This window comes from Cervus canadensis, chromosome 4 (genome assembly GCF_019320065.1).
Source record: "Cervus canadensis isolate Bull #8, Minnesota chromosome 4, ASM1932006v1, whole genome shotgun sequence".
Taxonomy (NCBI): domain Eukaryota; kingdom Metazoa; phylum Chordata; class Mammalia; order Artiodactyla; family Cervidae; genus Cervus; species Cervus canadensis.
This window is the reverse complement of record NC_057389.1, coordinates 81,875,751-81,890,039: the sequence shown is the minus strand read 5'-3', so window position 1 is coordinate 81,890,039 and position 14,289 is coordinate 81,875,751. Positions and strand designations below refer to the sequence as shown.

General features: G+C 45.3%; 1 protein-coding gene across 1 annotated transcript in view; it reads left to right on the top strand.

Moving 5' to 3' along the window:
• Positions 1-1,312: 1,312 nt before the first annotated feature.
• FBN2 (fibrillin 2) overlaps positions 1,313-14,289 on the top strand; it is a 219,801-nt gene continuing 206,824 nt past the window's right edge. The window contains exons 1-4 of the mRNA XM_043465961.1: positions 1,313-2,416; positions 3,240-3,322; positions 8,635-8,733; positions 11,826-11,921. Coding sequence (XP_043321896.1) covers positions 2,163-2,416; positions 3,240-3,322; positions 8,635-8,733; positions 11,826-11,921 — 532 coding nt within the window. The 5' untranslated portion in view covers positions 1,313-2,162. The remainder of the gene's footprint in view (positions 2,417-3,239; positions 3,323-8,634; positions 8,734-11,825; positions 11,922-14,289) is intronic.

The following is a 14,289-nucleotide window of genomic DNA, read 5'->3' as shown; positions in this document are numbered from 1 at the left end:
CTGACTACAGTGGGGGAAAAAAGGAGGGGGTTATACCAATTCTCAGAGAATTTTGGCCGCCAAATAGTACATCTGGGCAGTTTGGGCCAGGAAAAAAATTGTTTAGGTACAAAAATCTTTAGTTTCTCTAGGCCTGAATAATCCAGACTTTGCTCTCTCGTACTGTTTCCTAAACCATACTTGGATGGCCAGTCCCAGTTTTCAGGGATGTTTGATTTTTAATTATGAAATGATGACAGACGACTGGGGCGTCACATAAATACCATAAAAGCAGAGCCACAAAGGAAGACCCCCAAATCGGGTGAGCTTAGAGGCACGTCTACAGGTCCAGAGGGCAAGTGGCCAGCCAGTGTGGATGCATCAATTGTTAGAGTTTAATCATTAAACAAGAGTCCAAACCGGGAACCGGGGATATGCCCCAAGACTCATTTACCCACCATGCCTGTTCCCCCTAAACACATTTCAGGGGCTCTAACTTGTCTCTGGCTGCAAACTCACGCAGAGTCCTGGCAGGGCTCAACCCGAAGCACACCCCCGGCACGGACTCCCCAGGACCGCGGCGCCTGCAAGCTGCCGAGGTCCCCCGCGGCAGCTCGAGCTCCCTCTTGGAGGCGGAGGGCGCCTTTCAATCCGGAAACGCCCAGCCCCTCTGCGGGTTCCGCAGACTGACGCCGCTCCCGGTGGGGAGGTGGGGGTAGGAGGGCGATGGGGAGAGCTCGGCCTCCTGCTCGGATTGAGGTTGCAGCCAACTCCCGCGCGAGTCTAGTCCTGCTTCACTGCGACTCCTTCCACCTCGGGCCTGGGTCCGGGTCCCTAAAGCAGGACCCGTTCTCATCCTCAACCTTGTGGCCTCTGCCCGGCGGGGAAGTTCAGCTGCGGGTCTAGCCAAGCCCGGCGCATTTAGAGACCCCCGTCCCTGGTCCGTGGCCCGGCGAGGGCGGAGGAGTAGGGAAGGGGCTGCTGCCTTCTTTCCCAAATCCGGTCCCTAACCGCCCCCTCCCCCGTCGTCTGCTCGCTTTGTACAGGCAGTCAAAACAGAGCTAGCGGCCAATTGAGGGGGACGGGAAGCAAAGCCGACTAGCGCCTCGCCCCCTCCTCCCGGGCCCCCCGGCCCTCCCTCCCCTTTCCCACTTCTCGGCTCGCCCTAACCTCGCCCCCATCCCCCGCTCATTTCCTCTCGCACCCAAGCTCGCCAATCTCTCTTTCCAAGCCCCCTTTCCAAACCCTGACCTGCCTCTCCGGCTCGCCCCCGACTCCCTCTCCCCAGTCCCAGTCCTCTCCCCTCCCTTCCCCCTTCCTTCCTCTTCCCCTCCCCCAGCCCCTGGCTCCCCTTGTTCCTCCCCACCCGGTCGCCCCCTTACTCTGTCTCCGCCCACTCTGCGCCAGCCCCTCGGTCAGGGCTGCGCCCCACGTGTGGACGGCGGCGCTCCAGCCCCCACTGACAGCCGCCGCCCGCCGGCCCGCCCAGCGCCCCGCCGGGCCTCAAAACCCCCGCGCCGCGCCCTGGCCCGCCGCATCTTCCCCGGCGTCCAGTCTCCCGCCCTCCCTCTCACCGGCGGCTCGCCCCGGCCCCGCGCACCTCCGCCCGGCTCTTTAGCCGCCGCCGGCGCGTCGCTGTCCCGGGGGACTGCGGGAGAGCCCCGAAAGGACCCCCCACTTGTTTGGGGGGGGCGACTTTTGTTTGCTTTCGGCTTCTTTCTGGTGACTTTTGCAGCTTTCCAAGGTCTGTGCCCGGAGCGCACGGGAATCCGCAGAGTCGCTCCGTTCAGGCCCTTTTTTTTTTTTTCCTTTTGAGGTCCGCTTTCTTTGTAACTTTACGCCGCGGCTGCTCGGGTTACTATTGTAATTTCCCGCCCCCACCCGCTGGCGGTCCTGGAGTCGCTCGGGGCAGCGGCCCGGGGGATGCAACGTGGACCGCGCGGGGCTGCCGGCCGCTCTGCCGCCGCGCCTCGCCGCCCGCTGCGCTAGAACCCGCACCCCGCTGGCAGCCAGGGGGCCGGCGCTGGGTCCCGGGCTCCCGCTAGAGCAGGGAGCCCGAACGCCCGCGAGTCTCCGGGGCCGACGAAGGGCTTGTTAGACCTGACTTTTTTCGGGCCGCGCAGATTTTGTCTTTGAGCGCTCCCTCTCAGCGGACCAAGGTCCGCGCGCCCGTAGCGCGCGCGATGGGGAGACGGCGGCGGCTGTGTCCCCAGCCCTACTTCGTGTGGCTGGGCTGCGTGGCGCTTTGGGCGCAGTGCACGGCCGGCCAGCCCCAGCCCCCGCCGCCCAAGGCGCCCCGGCCCCAGCCGCCACCGCAACAGGTCCGGCCCGCAGCGGCGGGCTCTGAAGGCGGGTTCGCGGTGCCCGAGTACCGGGAGGAGGGCGTCGCGGCGGCTAGCCGCGTCCGCAGGCGAGGACAGCAGGACGTGCTCCGAGGGTAGGTGGACAGGCGACGCGGGGGCGGGAGGGGGGGACCTCGGCTTGGCAGCTTTCCATCCCAGAACCTAGTTTCCATCCCTCCCAGAACCTAGTTCTGTGGCTAGAGCCGGGGCCCCCTTCCACCAGTAGACCCCGAAGAGTCCACGAAGCGCCTCCTCCTCTTCCTCCTGCCGGCAAAAAAAAAAAAGAAAAGAAAAGAAAAACCCTCCCTCGGGGGTTTGTCGGCGGGTGAGTTGGAGGCCTCTGGGTGAGGATCGCTGAGCGCCTGCGGAGCCAGCTCTGCGGGAACAAGCCGAATGTCTGGCGGAAGGCGCGCCTCGGTGCGCCCCGCGCCGCGCGGGGGCCGGTGGAGCCTGCCTGCTCCCCACCGTCGGGGGCGCAGCTCCGAGCCTTTTGTTTGAGGACGTGTGCGGGGCTTTCAGCTCCGTCTAATCATCAGGCCCAGCGCTCCACCCTTGACACGTCGGGGCCAAAGTAACAGTCGATCAAGGAGGGATGGATTTGGGGACGGGGGCAAGGATTTTTGAAACGGAGTGTTCCCTTTGTTCTCTACATCCGGAGGCTAGAATGGTAGCAAATTATATGTTTCCCTGTTTCTTTTCGCTCTTTTTAAAGAGCAGCAACAGAGGGGAGATGAAAGGCAGTGTTTAGACGTTTCTGATCCTTCCCCATTTCAGTGTCTAGCCCATTCACTTCCACGTCTGAGACCCAAGCCACAGCAGTTTGACGTGTAGTTTTGGTCCTCCGTAAAGCTTAGGAAAACCTCTAATGTATTACCACGTCCCTGTCTCAGTGTGTGTGATTTCACTTGTGTCTCGCAGGCCCAACGTATGCGGATCCAGGTTCCACTCGTACTGCTGCCCCGGATGGAAGACGCTCCCAGGAGGAAACCAGTGCATTGTCCGTGAGTGCTAGGCTGGGATCGCAGCTTGGGGCGGCCCGCTCGGCCCCATCCCAGGGCGGACCTTTTGCATTCAGTGGTTTGGACACAGAGTTGCGTTTATAATCCGGTGGCCACTAGTAATGATTAGGGGTGACCCCATTTGAATGGTGGGGAAGAAGCAGCCGATTTGCATCAGTTTAGACTTCACTTCTAGACTGTTGAAGGGCAATAATGATAAAGGTTTCAGAGATAACTTGAAAGTTTTATCTTTCTATGTCTATTAATACAAACTCAAGGGAGAGCGCAGCAATTCCCCAGATAACCCCAAACCACTTTTTCCTGAAAGTTCTCAGATAAGACCACAAGGTGTTTATGTAAATGATCTGCCTTTTGACTCCGCAGGAGGTGTAGACCTTCTGAAGATCAGGCTTTCTTAGGTCTTATTTCTGGTTTCATCTTAGCAGCCACATAACATAGATAAGAAAGGAGCCCTCTCAGAGATTTGGCGTTGACCCAGGTTAACAGAAGTTTTAAAAGAGAGAACTCTTCCACATGGCTTGACTTTTAAGACATTTACATTTAGGATTTCCAGACCCCAGATCTCATAAAGTACAGATTTCCAAAGTGTGAGCCTTAGAACTTCAGAAGTTTTGCGTGTCTGACCTTTGCTGTTTTGATTATTTTATTCCGTTTCCAAAGTGTGTAGCCAGTTCTCCACGTTTTAATTGGAGAAGTCATTAGTTACCAGCTTCACTGTGGTGGACTATGGGATGTCTTATTTCACATGCCTGTGAAATTGTGAGTTAAAGTGTGACTGGCCTTTTCTTGTGTATTTATATAGCATAGCCACATTTGTCTTGTTGGGAGGAGAGCCAGGTATGGTAGACAGCACGTTTATTTAGAGCCAATCTTGACTTTAGATTGACCTCGATGTTTTCCAGGGAGAAGATAATGATGCCATATGAACAGAGAAAAAGGGCAAGCCACACTACCCAAGGGATAATAAGGATGTAGTGGCATCTCTGACTCTATAGTTATTGGTTTTGTGGGTTCAGATAGACCCTAAATGTTATTTTTGTGCAGTTTTTTAAAAGGCATGACATCTTAAGTGTTGTGAATGTTAGCTTCTTATTTTTTCTACCCTAAAAGTCTCACAATACCTGGTAATGAGGCAAAAATAGGAAGCAACAACTGTGTTCTTTAGGATGATTCATAAACATATTAAATAAACCCTCTGATTATAAGCTTTTCCTTTTATTAAAAGGAACGGGAGGGTATTGGATTCCTTTCCCTCCAGCACAGAAGTCATATATGGGAGGCATTTGTGGAGGGTGCATTTACTTTTTCAGATCAGCAGGGCGTTACCGTGCCTGCTTTAAACTTACGTGGCTCCTAGAATCCTGAAACAGCTAACGTCACTCACCACACACCTGCCATACTAGCCGGGAGTGACTTAGGCACTGCGGAAAGTCTGACTCACTGAATGTAATGAATGTGGCTGCCATTATTGAGCTGGAGAGCAGCCGAGGAGAAAGGATTGGTTTATGGTACGTGTTGAAAATCTGTAAAGTCAGATTTTATTGGATCAGTGTGGAATGGGAATTCCAGAGAACAGAGCCTTCTAGAATATTTGCAGTAGGAAAAAAAATGTGTATATGTGTGTGTGTGTGTGTGTGTGTGTGTGTGTGTGTATATAATCCTCTGAGTGTCAGCCTTAAATACTTTTGGTCTTTGAGTAACATTGTGCCCTCTAACTGTTTAGAAGATCAGCTTTGGAAATCTCAAAGTAACAGTGAATATTGTAGCCTTCATTTCTACAACTTATGGTATTTGGATGCTTATGAAATACATTGGAATGTACAAGTACCATAACTCTATAAAAACATAACTTTGAAATGATCTCTATATCTCTAAGAAATATTTATAATACTTGTGTCAAGAGATATCTACAAAAATATCTATTAACACATTTAAATGGTAATTCAAATACCCAAGACTAAAATAGTGTGCAAAAGAGAGGGAGAATGTAATGCACTTATATTCTCTTGGGTGTGTCTCATCTAAATTTTAGCATAATATTTTGCATTGAGTTCAGTAGCTCACTTATTTTGATATTGAAAACTAAAGTATATAGAGATAATAACTGAATTGAAAACATCATAAAGTCAAAATTAGGAATTTTCATTCCATGAAATTCTGCCATTTGGAGCAATGTGAATGGGCCTACGGAATATTATGCTTTGTGAAATGTCAGACATAAAAAGACAAATACTGTATGATATCACTTATATGTGGAATAGAAAAAATAATACAAATAAATGTATGTGCAAAATAAAAACCAGACTCACAGATACAGAAAACGTGTTTGGCTAACCCTGGTAACTCAGCAGTAAAAAAATCTGCCTACATTGCAGGCGCTGCAGGTTTGATCCCTGGATAGGGAAGATCGCCTGAAGTAGGAAATGGCAACCCACTCCAGTATTCTTGCCTGTACAAGTATTCTCCCATGGACAGAAGAGCCTGGCGGGCTACAGTCCATGGGGTCGCAAAGAGTTGGGCCCTGAGCATGCAGGCACACACCGCACAGTGGTTACAAAGGGGAGAAGAAGGAAAGGGGCAATTAAGTGCATGGGATTAGCACATACAAACTGTTATGTGGGAAGTAAGAAACAAGGGTATGTTATACAGCAAAGGGAATTTTAGTCATTATCTTGTAATAACATAATGGATAATGGAGTGTAATCTGCAAAAATACTGAACCACTGCACTATACGCCTGAAACTAGTATAATATCGGTAATCAATTAGACTTCAGTAAAAAAAAGAATTTTCATCCCATGACTTTCTTACGATAACAAATTATTTATTACATTTATTGGCTTCCCACCATATAGCAGAAGAAAAGCTCTGAGGGGACTTAGAAAAAGAGAATAAGTAAAACACTAATAGAAAAGGAGGACCAAAGATTAATTTCCTCATATATTTGTACATCAACATTTTTTCTTTATAGAAAATTATTATAATGAACAACTCCTAGAATTTTAATCTGGTTGGCCTTGACCAGGCTTCATGAGAAGATATTAAAATAAAAATATATTTCTCAAACTACTGGAAACCTAATGCATTTTGAGTTGAGTCTGTGTTTTGTTGTTATTGTTCTTAATTATGGCCTGCGAAAATCACTGAAGTATTTCCAAACTTCCAAATATTTGTTTCCAAAATGATGAAATTGACTTAGTTTCCATTTGTTTCTTTCTTTAAATTCTTGTTAGGACATGAAGCAATGGAAAAGTTTGCTTATTAATTTTTTGTTGTTGTTGTGAAATTGTGCTATGAAGAGCATGTTGATCAGTGGAAAAACAGTGGGAAGGGGTTGGCCCAGAACCATACTGTTTGAGACCTGAAGAGACATCAGAACATTCCAGTATAATCCCTTTGTTTTATTTTACCAATGAGAGCACTGAACCCAGAGAAGCTGTGGGTTTTCTCCAAGCTTGCAGTGGGTCAATGGCAGAGCCGGAGCTCAACCTCAGACCTCTTGCTTAGTACCATTCATTTACTCTCCACTGTTGACTTGAGTCTTCTCCCAGCATCACTGAAATCCCAACACCCGGGTCCTCTCTACATCCCTCTCTGGTATTTCTGGGCCTCATTTTTTTCCCCCCCAATTGTGGTAGGGACAAATACTTAGATGAGATATACTATAGTTTTATATGAGTGTGAAGAGAAAGAGCCTAAGCATTCTGCTTTTCATGGGTTCACAGATGTAGAGGGTAGACCTGCGGCCAAGATAGGGATCTGTCTGAAGCTGACCAGTCTCCAGTCCATCAGATCTTCTTTGGGTTTAGGACCTGGGAAGGGGCACTTGGTATATAACCTAAGCCTAAACTAAATGTCTTTGGAGCAAACTCTGAGAGATAGTGAAGGATAGGTAAGACTGGTGTGCTGTAGTCCATGGCATCGCAGAGTCAGACACAACTTAGCGACTGAACAACAAAACTAAATGTCTCCTTGCTGCTAATGAGGGGGCTTTGAGATAAAACAGTATTTTAATAAACTTCTGTCATTGGAAAGTTATTGGTGATCACTAAGTCCAGTACATTTTAAGAATAGTCAACTCCATGGCAGGAGCCTTGTTTGTGCCTAAAATCGTTTTTTACTTTTACTCTGGGATCTATGACATCCTCATTGTACTAATGGAGATGCAGGCTGTATTATGTGGGTGTCAAAGGCAATTTGGAGAAGCAAAACAATTATTGAGTTAGTTTACTTCTATAAAACACACCCTTTACAATATGTACTGAGGGGGCCTCATATCTCTTTGAAAATTGTGAGACTCCTCACTAGCAGAAGATAGGTACACACATTTACATACATATGTACAGCTAGTTTCAGGACATTCCCATTACTCTCCTCTTCCTGTCTTCATCCATCCATTCATGGAGCATTAATGGAGCATTAAAACACTTGCCTAATGCTTTGCAGAGAGAGAATTCAGTTGTGGTTATAGAGATAAATCAGCTCCTAAGTGAAACTGACTCTGTACGGGAGAGACTTCCCATTTGAAGGCTACTGATTTTGAAGATCTGTGGTATGTGCTGTGTCAGTGAGCCTAACATTCTTTGCTCTGATGACCCTCATACCTTCGAGGTCACAGCTGCAGGAGGCTTTGACTCTCCCTTCATCAAAATGTCGCAGCAGCTTTTCTGAGCAGCAGGAATAGGCTAGGTTGTGGAGGTAATACAGGAGAAGAACGGCTGGAGGGAGGAGAAAGAGAATTATTAAGGGGAACAAAGATTGATGATGGGGCAGGTCAGATACCAGCCGGGAAGGAATGTGTATGGAACCCCTGGGGTTTTGCCAAGTCGTTAGAGCGTGGAGTCTCCAGCTCAGCCAATTTCACTTTCTCTGTCTCCTGTGAAGGTCCTTTACAGACTGGGCTGTGTTTTCTGAGGGTACACAAGACGTCTGGGTTTCCTCAACTCTCCTTGCTTCCTAGGATCAAGTCTGTCTTCTCATGGTGAATTCTGAATATAAGCCCTCTGCCTTGAATGGAAAAGATGACCCATACTGATAAAGAGTTGAACAGTTAAGATTATGGAAATTAAAGTAGCTTCATTTGTGTGCATTTTTATCATAAGGATACTTAAGAGACTCATTCACTTGTCTACAGTGGGTACTTTTGTTGCATATCTGCAATTAGGCATCATATATAGCACATATTTTTATATCTTAGTTTTTCAGCTTTATTGTTTTTAGCTATAGCTTCTTTGGTTTGTAGTCAGTGGCTTATTACCTGTTTGTTCACACGTTTCCCTGTTGTGCTTTCCACAGCAATATGTAGAAATAGTTGCGGAGATGGATTTTGTTCACGTCCTAACATGTGTACTTGTTCCAGCGGCCAAATATCACCAACCTGTGGATCAAAATCAAGTACGTTTTTCATATGTGACCTTATTTACTGCGTTATCTGTGAGTCATCTTTTGAATAAATGGTAAATGTCCTTTTCAATGAGGCTGTGGACCCATGATTATTTTCTGCACTAACTAGGTCAGTACTAATCTTTAGAGTAAAAATCTTTGGTGGCTTAGCTGTTGCCAACAACAACTAGGGGCTAATGGGGTGGTGATGAAGAAAAACGATTTCGTACTGGTCCAGAAGATGCGCGTCTACTGAGTGAAAGAGCCTGGATTTAGTGAGAAGTAATTCTTTGTAATAGCTGGAATTTACTGTGTTTTACCGGTACTTATTACAGGTACTAAGTGTTTGACTATATCATTGTATTTAATTAAGCCTCACATGACTACAATGAGATACTATTATTACCCTATTGTCAGAGAAGGAGATTGAGGCCCACATAAGTTTTAACTCACCCAAAGTAAGATAGATTTGAATCCAGGGCTTCTGATGCCCAAGTCCGTAGACTCAAATCCTCAGCTTTATTTATTGCCTTTGCTTAACTCCTATGTCTCGTATACTGTTTTGTGGGTTAACTAAAGGGGAAGGAGAAGAGCACTGAGATGATAACAAATACTTATTGTGTACTGATCAGATGTTTTACATATATTAACTTATTTTGCTTTACACATACTAACTCCCAACAGCTCTGTAAGATCACTGTAACCGTGGACTAAAATTGTGCTTTACATGACCTAAGGAGGAATTGTTGGGTCTTTAAGGTCCAAGATCAATCTTTTAGCACAGTATTTAAGGTAATGTTTTATAGCCAAGTAGAAGCAGTTATTATTTATGTAATTGCTCAATAATTAATACTTATCTACCTCAAACTAATATGAAGTTGTTATACTTTTAACATTTCTTTCTATAAATTTTTCCTAAGTAAAAGTAATAGATAATCTGTCTGATTGAGGAATATAAGATTCAAGATTCATACGACAAATGTCATTGTCTCATGATGAAACTTTGATTAGCGCTCTAGTTTCATTTTCTTTTAAAATATCATGTAATTGTTTAAACCTTCCAAAACCCATTATGTAGAATTTCTCAAGACTTTCTTGACTACCCTGAATACCGTTTTCCTCCACTACTGTCCGATCCTTCCCTCTGACTGCCTAGAAGATACCATTCCCCATATCTTCGTTATTCTCTTCTCTTAGTTTTCTCAAATATACCCTCAGCAAAACACCCAATCCTGGAGAAACATTTTATAATTCAGTTGTTTTATTCCTCTATTGGGACAGCTGAAGAATCATTGGCTGACCTTCAGTTTGTGGTATATAATTTAATAGGAGAATCCCTGAGTCATTTGGCCTTGAGTTATACTGGCTGCTTTTCCATCAGGAACTTTTTTCTCCTCTCTAGTCCTCATGGTGCTCCAACTTCACAAAGCATTTACCACCGTTAAACACTATTTCTTGAAAAGCTCTCTTTTCCCTTCGCTTATATGAAAGTAATGGCTCCCAACACTCCTTTTCTTGATCATTTTTTCTTAGTATCCTTTCTGTATCCCCTTTATTAGCCTTACATTCACAGTTAAGTATTCCCAAAGTTCTGTCCTCCCTAGGTGAACTCATTTGCATATATGTCTTCAACTCCTGCTAATATGGGCCTTCCCAGGTGATGCAGTGGTAATCCACCTGCCAATGCAGGAGATGCAAGAGACTTGGGTTTGATCCTTGGGTGAGGAAGATACCTGGAGAAGGAAATGGCAACCTACTCCAGTATTCTTGCCTGGAGAATCCTCATAGACAGAGGAGCCTGGCAGGTCCTCTGTCCATGAGGTCACAAAGAGTCGTACACGACTGAGTGACTGGGCAAGCACTAACCAGTATGTTGCTAACTTATAATGATTATCTCTAGAGCAGATCCATCCACTGGGCTTCATATTCACGTGTCCCATTTCCTACTGGACATCTCCACTTGAATGAGTAGTAGGCATCCAAAACTGTGGCATGAGACTCTTGGTCTGTGGCTGACAACGGTCTGTTTCTTCCACAGTTGCCATGGTCCCAGCAAATAGCACTGAACTCAATGCCTTGCTATCACGATGGGCTTGGTATCCACTGTCACAGAGCTTACATTCCTGTAGAGAGACAGACAAAACACAAGTAAACAAACACCACAGTGTCATTATAGATTGTGATTAGTTCTTGGAAGGAAACCTGGCTGTGAAGAGGCTGGAACCAAGGAAGAACATAGACACGAGAGCTAGGCAAAATCGGGCTGATCCGTGCAACGTGACACTGAAGCTGAGTTCAGAAAGACTAGGATGAACCAGGGAGGGATCCTCACAGGGAGAGGAAGTAGCAAATCAAAACATCTTTCTTCCACTTGAGAAACTAAAAGATTCATGTGATGACAAAGAGGCAGGTTGGGAAGAGAAGAGCATAGAGAAGCGGGCAAATCCCGATAGATTATACATGGCCGCCTCGGTCATGGAGGGATTTGCGTTATATCCCAAATGCAACTTTAAAAAGGTTTAAATAAGACAGGGAAGCAGTGCTATTTGTATTATTACAAGAAGACTGTAGTTGCTCTGCAGAGAAGGAATTTGAAAAGGGCAAGAGTAGAAGCTAGGGAACTCATCAGGAGGTGACTGCAGCAATCCAGGTAAGAGTTGAGGGTAGCTGAACCACACAATAAATATCAGTGGTGACAGAAAGGAGAAGGATTTGACATGTATTTTCCAGTGGACCCTACAAACGTTGTTAAAAGACTTGATTTGAGAGAAAGAGAAGCAGCTGCTTAAGCATTGGATGAATGGCAGTGCCTGGCACTGAGCCACGGCATTCTGAATGGATACTTGAGTGCCTCCTGCAACCTAGAACTTGCACTTCTAGTCACCTTAGATGTCCTTCCTTTAACATTAAGAGTGTAATAGATTTTAAATACATACTAAATAACATGTTGTCACAGATACGCTCATCTGTGTACTTACAAATAAATAGATGTATGCTTGGGTCATAACATTTACTTCGTTAATTGGGCATTTATTATGTTTTGTAACTCTCACAGACGCTATAGTTTTGGTGATTGATAACTTTATGTGTTTTGTTCTTTGCAGTTCAGCAGTGCAGCGTTAGGTGCATGAATGGCGGGACCTGTGCAGACGACCATTGCCAGTGCCAGAAGGGGTATATTGGAACTTACTGTGGACAACGTAAGCGACATGAGAATCAGCTCGATTTATTTGAATAATTTGATTGAATGGATATTTCATACCAAGTCATAATTAAGGTCTTGTAAAGCCTGTGATCCTTCAAAAAATATTTTTATGTAGAAAAGACATACCTTACAGCTGAATAGATGATTTTTTCCAGCTCTTAAAAAATTTTTGTTTTACAGTATTGATGTTGTTGAATATCGCTAGGGCTTTATCAAATTTGACATATATTACAATTAAATATTTACTTGATTTTCATTTATCTAGTTCCATAAAACATGGATGCCTTTCTGAAAAAATGGTAATGTTTGCTGTGATCTTTCTCTCTCTTTAGGATATCCCAAATTTAACCCTGAAGAGCCAAGCTTATAAATTATCTTTTGCTCAGATATATTTTATTACTCAAATCTATTGTAATACCACAGTAAAGGGCTATGAAATGATTTTTCAATAAATAGGGGAGTTCAGAGACAGAGGTGTCAGGCCTTATAAACCAAGGGAAAAAATTTGGACAGTACTCTAAATATTATGTGAAGCTATTGGTACAGTTTAAGCAGTAGAGTGAGACGACCTGATTAACATTTAAAAAGAACCACTTTGGCTGCTGTGTTGAAACTGGATTGTAGAAAGAGCAAGAAAAAAAATAGAAGGGCCAGTTAGGAGGCTAGACCAGTGATTCTGGTAGCTGATGCTGCAGTAACTCAGGATGTGATTTTTGCTTAGATTGAGCTGTCATTGTAGGTGGAATATATGGAAGAAGGTGTGTACTGATGGAATGGGTGTGATGCATGAGACCAAAAGGAAAAGCCGAGATCCATAGTGACGACTAGAAGACTTGAGTTGAGCTCTGGGCTGAATAGTGATGCCATTTTCTGATATGCAAAAGACTGAGTGGGGATTAGGTGGGATGGGGGCTGGGTGGGGCTCAGAGCGTGGGGATGTCAAGAGTTTTTGTTTTGGATTTGATGAAGTCTGTTAGACTTCTAAGTGAAAAGATCTATGAGCTCAGCCCTTAGGAGAGAGGTCAGGGATAGACATATGAGTTTGGGAGCATATAGATTGAATTTTGATATGTCTTAACATTTTCATCGTGGGCCTGGACAAAGATCGCTAGGAAGTTGGTGCAGGTAGAGAAGAGAAGTGGGCTGAAACCAGAACCCTGATTGTTGCCTAGCATTTTGAGGTGGAGACGAGGAAGGAGGAGCCAGCAAAGAGTGAGAATGAGTAGATAGCAAGACAGGAGGAAAACTGGGAGAGCGTGATAACCTGGAAGACAAAGGAAAAAGGTAGCACCAGGCGTAGAGATTTATATTGTCTTGTGTAGAAACAACAACTTTTCTTTCTTTTTTTAACATTTTGACCCAGATGCTGAGAAAGATTGAGAGCAGGAGAAGGGGGCGACAGGAATAGATAGTTGGATGGCATTACTGACTCAGTGGACGTGAACTTGAGCAAACTCCAGGAGATAATGAAGGATAGGGAAGCCTGGTGTGCTACAGTTCATGGGGTCGCGAAGAGTTGAACATGACTGACAGACTGAACAGCAAATCTGGTGCAGCATCTTTTTTTATATCCGATATGTTTGTGTAGTAGTAAGTGATGCGAAGAGTTGACTCATTGGAAAAGACCCTGATGCTGGGAGGGATTGGGGGCAGGAGGAGAAGGGGACGACAGAGGATGAGACGGTTGGATGGCGTCGCCGACTCGATGGACATGAGTTTGAGTAAACTCCGGAGTTGGTGATGGACAGGGAGGCCTGGCGTGCTGTGATTCATGGGGTCGCAAAGAGTTGGACACGACTGAGCGACTGAACTGAACTGAACTGAAGTAATGATAATTTCAGATTTGACTTAGGTCAGACTGTTTGTACCTATGTTGAGTGGTCCAAGAGTCTGTCTGATAAAAACAGACACTTGTCATATTTCTGAGTAGAGTAGGTGCTCAGTAAATATTTACTGAATAAAAATATTCAGACTTCAGCAGTCATGATCAGAGTTCTGTTTCACAGTCTGACCATCTTGAAATAGGGCTTGCTTCTCGCTTTTCCCCAGATCATGGTAGGCAGTTCATACTCCTTTCCATAGTCTTCTTTTTCTCCCCTGCGTTTTGCTTTGTCCCACACTAGGTGTAAGTACTTTTTCCTCTTCCTGTGTGGTCAGCATTCTTTCCGTGGTGGAAATTTAGGCTTATACAAGTTTCTTTTCAACTCCAGTTGAGAGGTACATTTGTTTCTGTCTTGTTTTGTTACCAAAAAATTACTTTTTAAAGTAACTTCCATCATAATTCATTCAAAAGAAGGGAATTGCTTCTTTTATCCCCTTTGGTCCACTTTTATCTGTACTGTCTGCTTCCCTTCTTGGCTGCT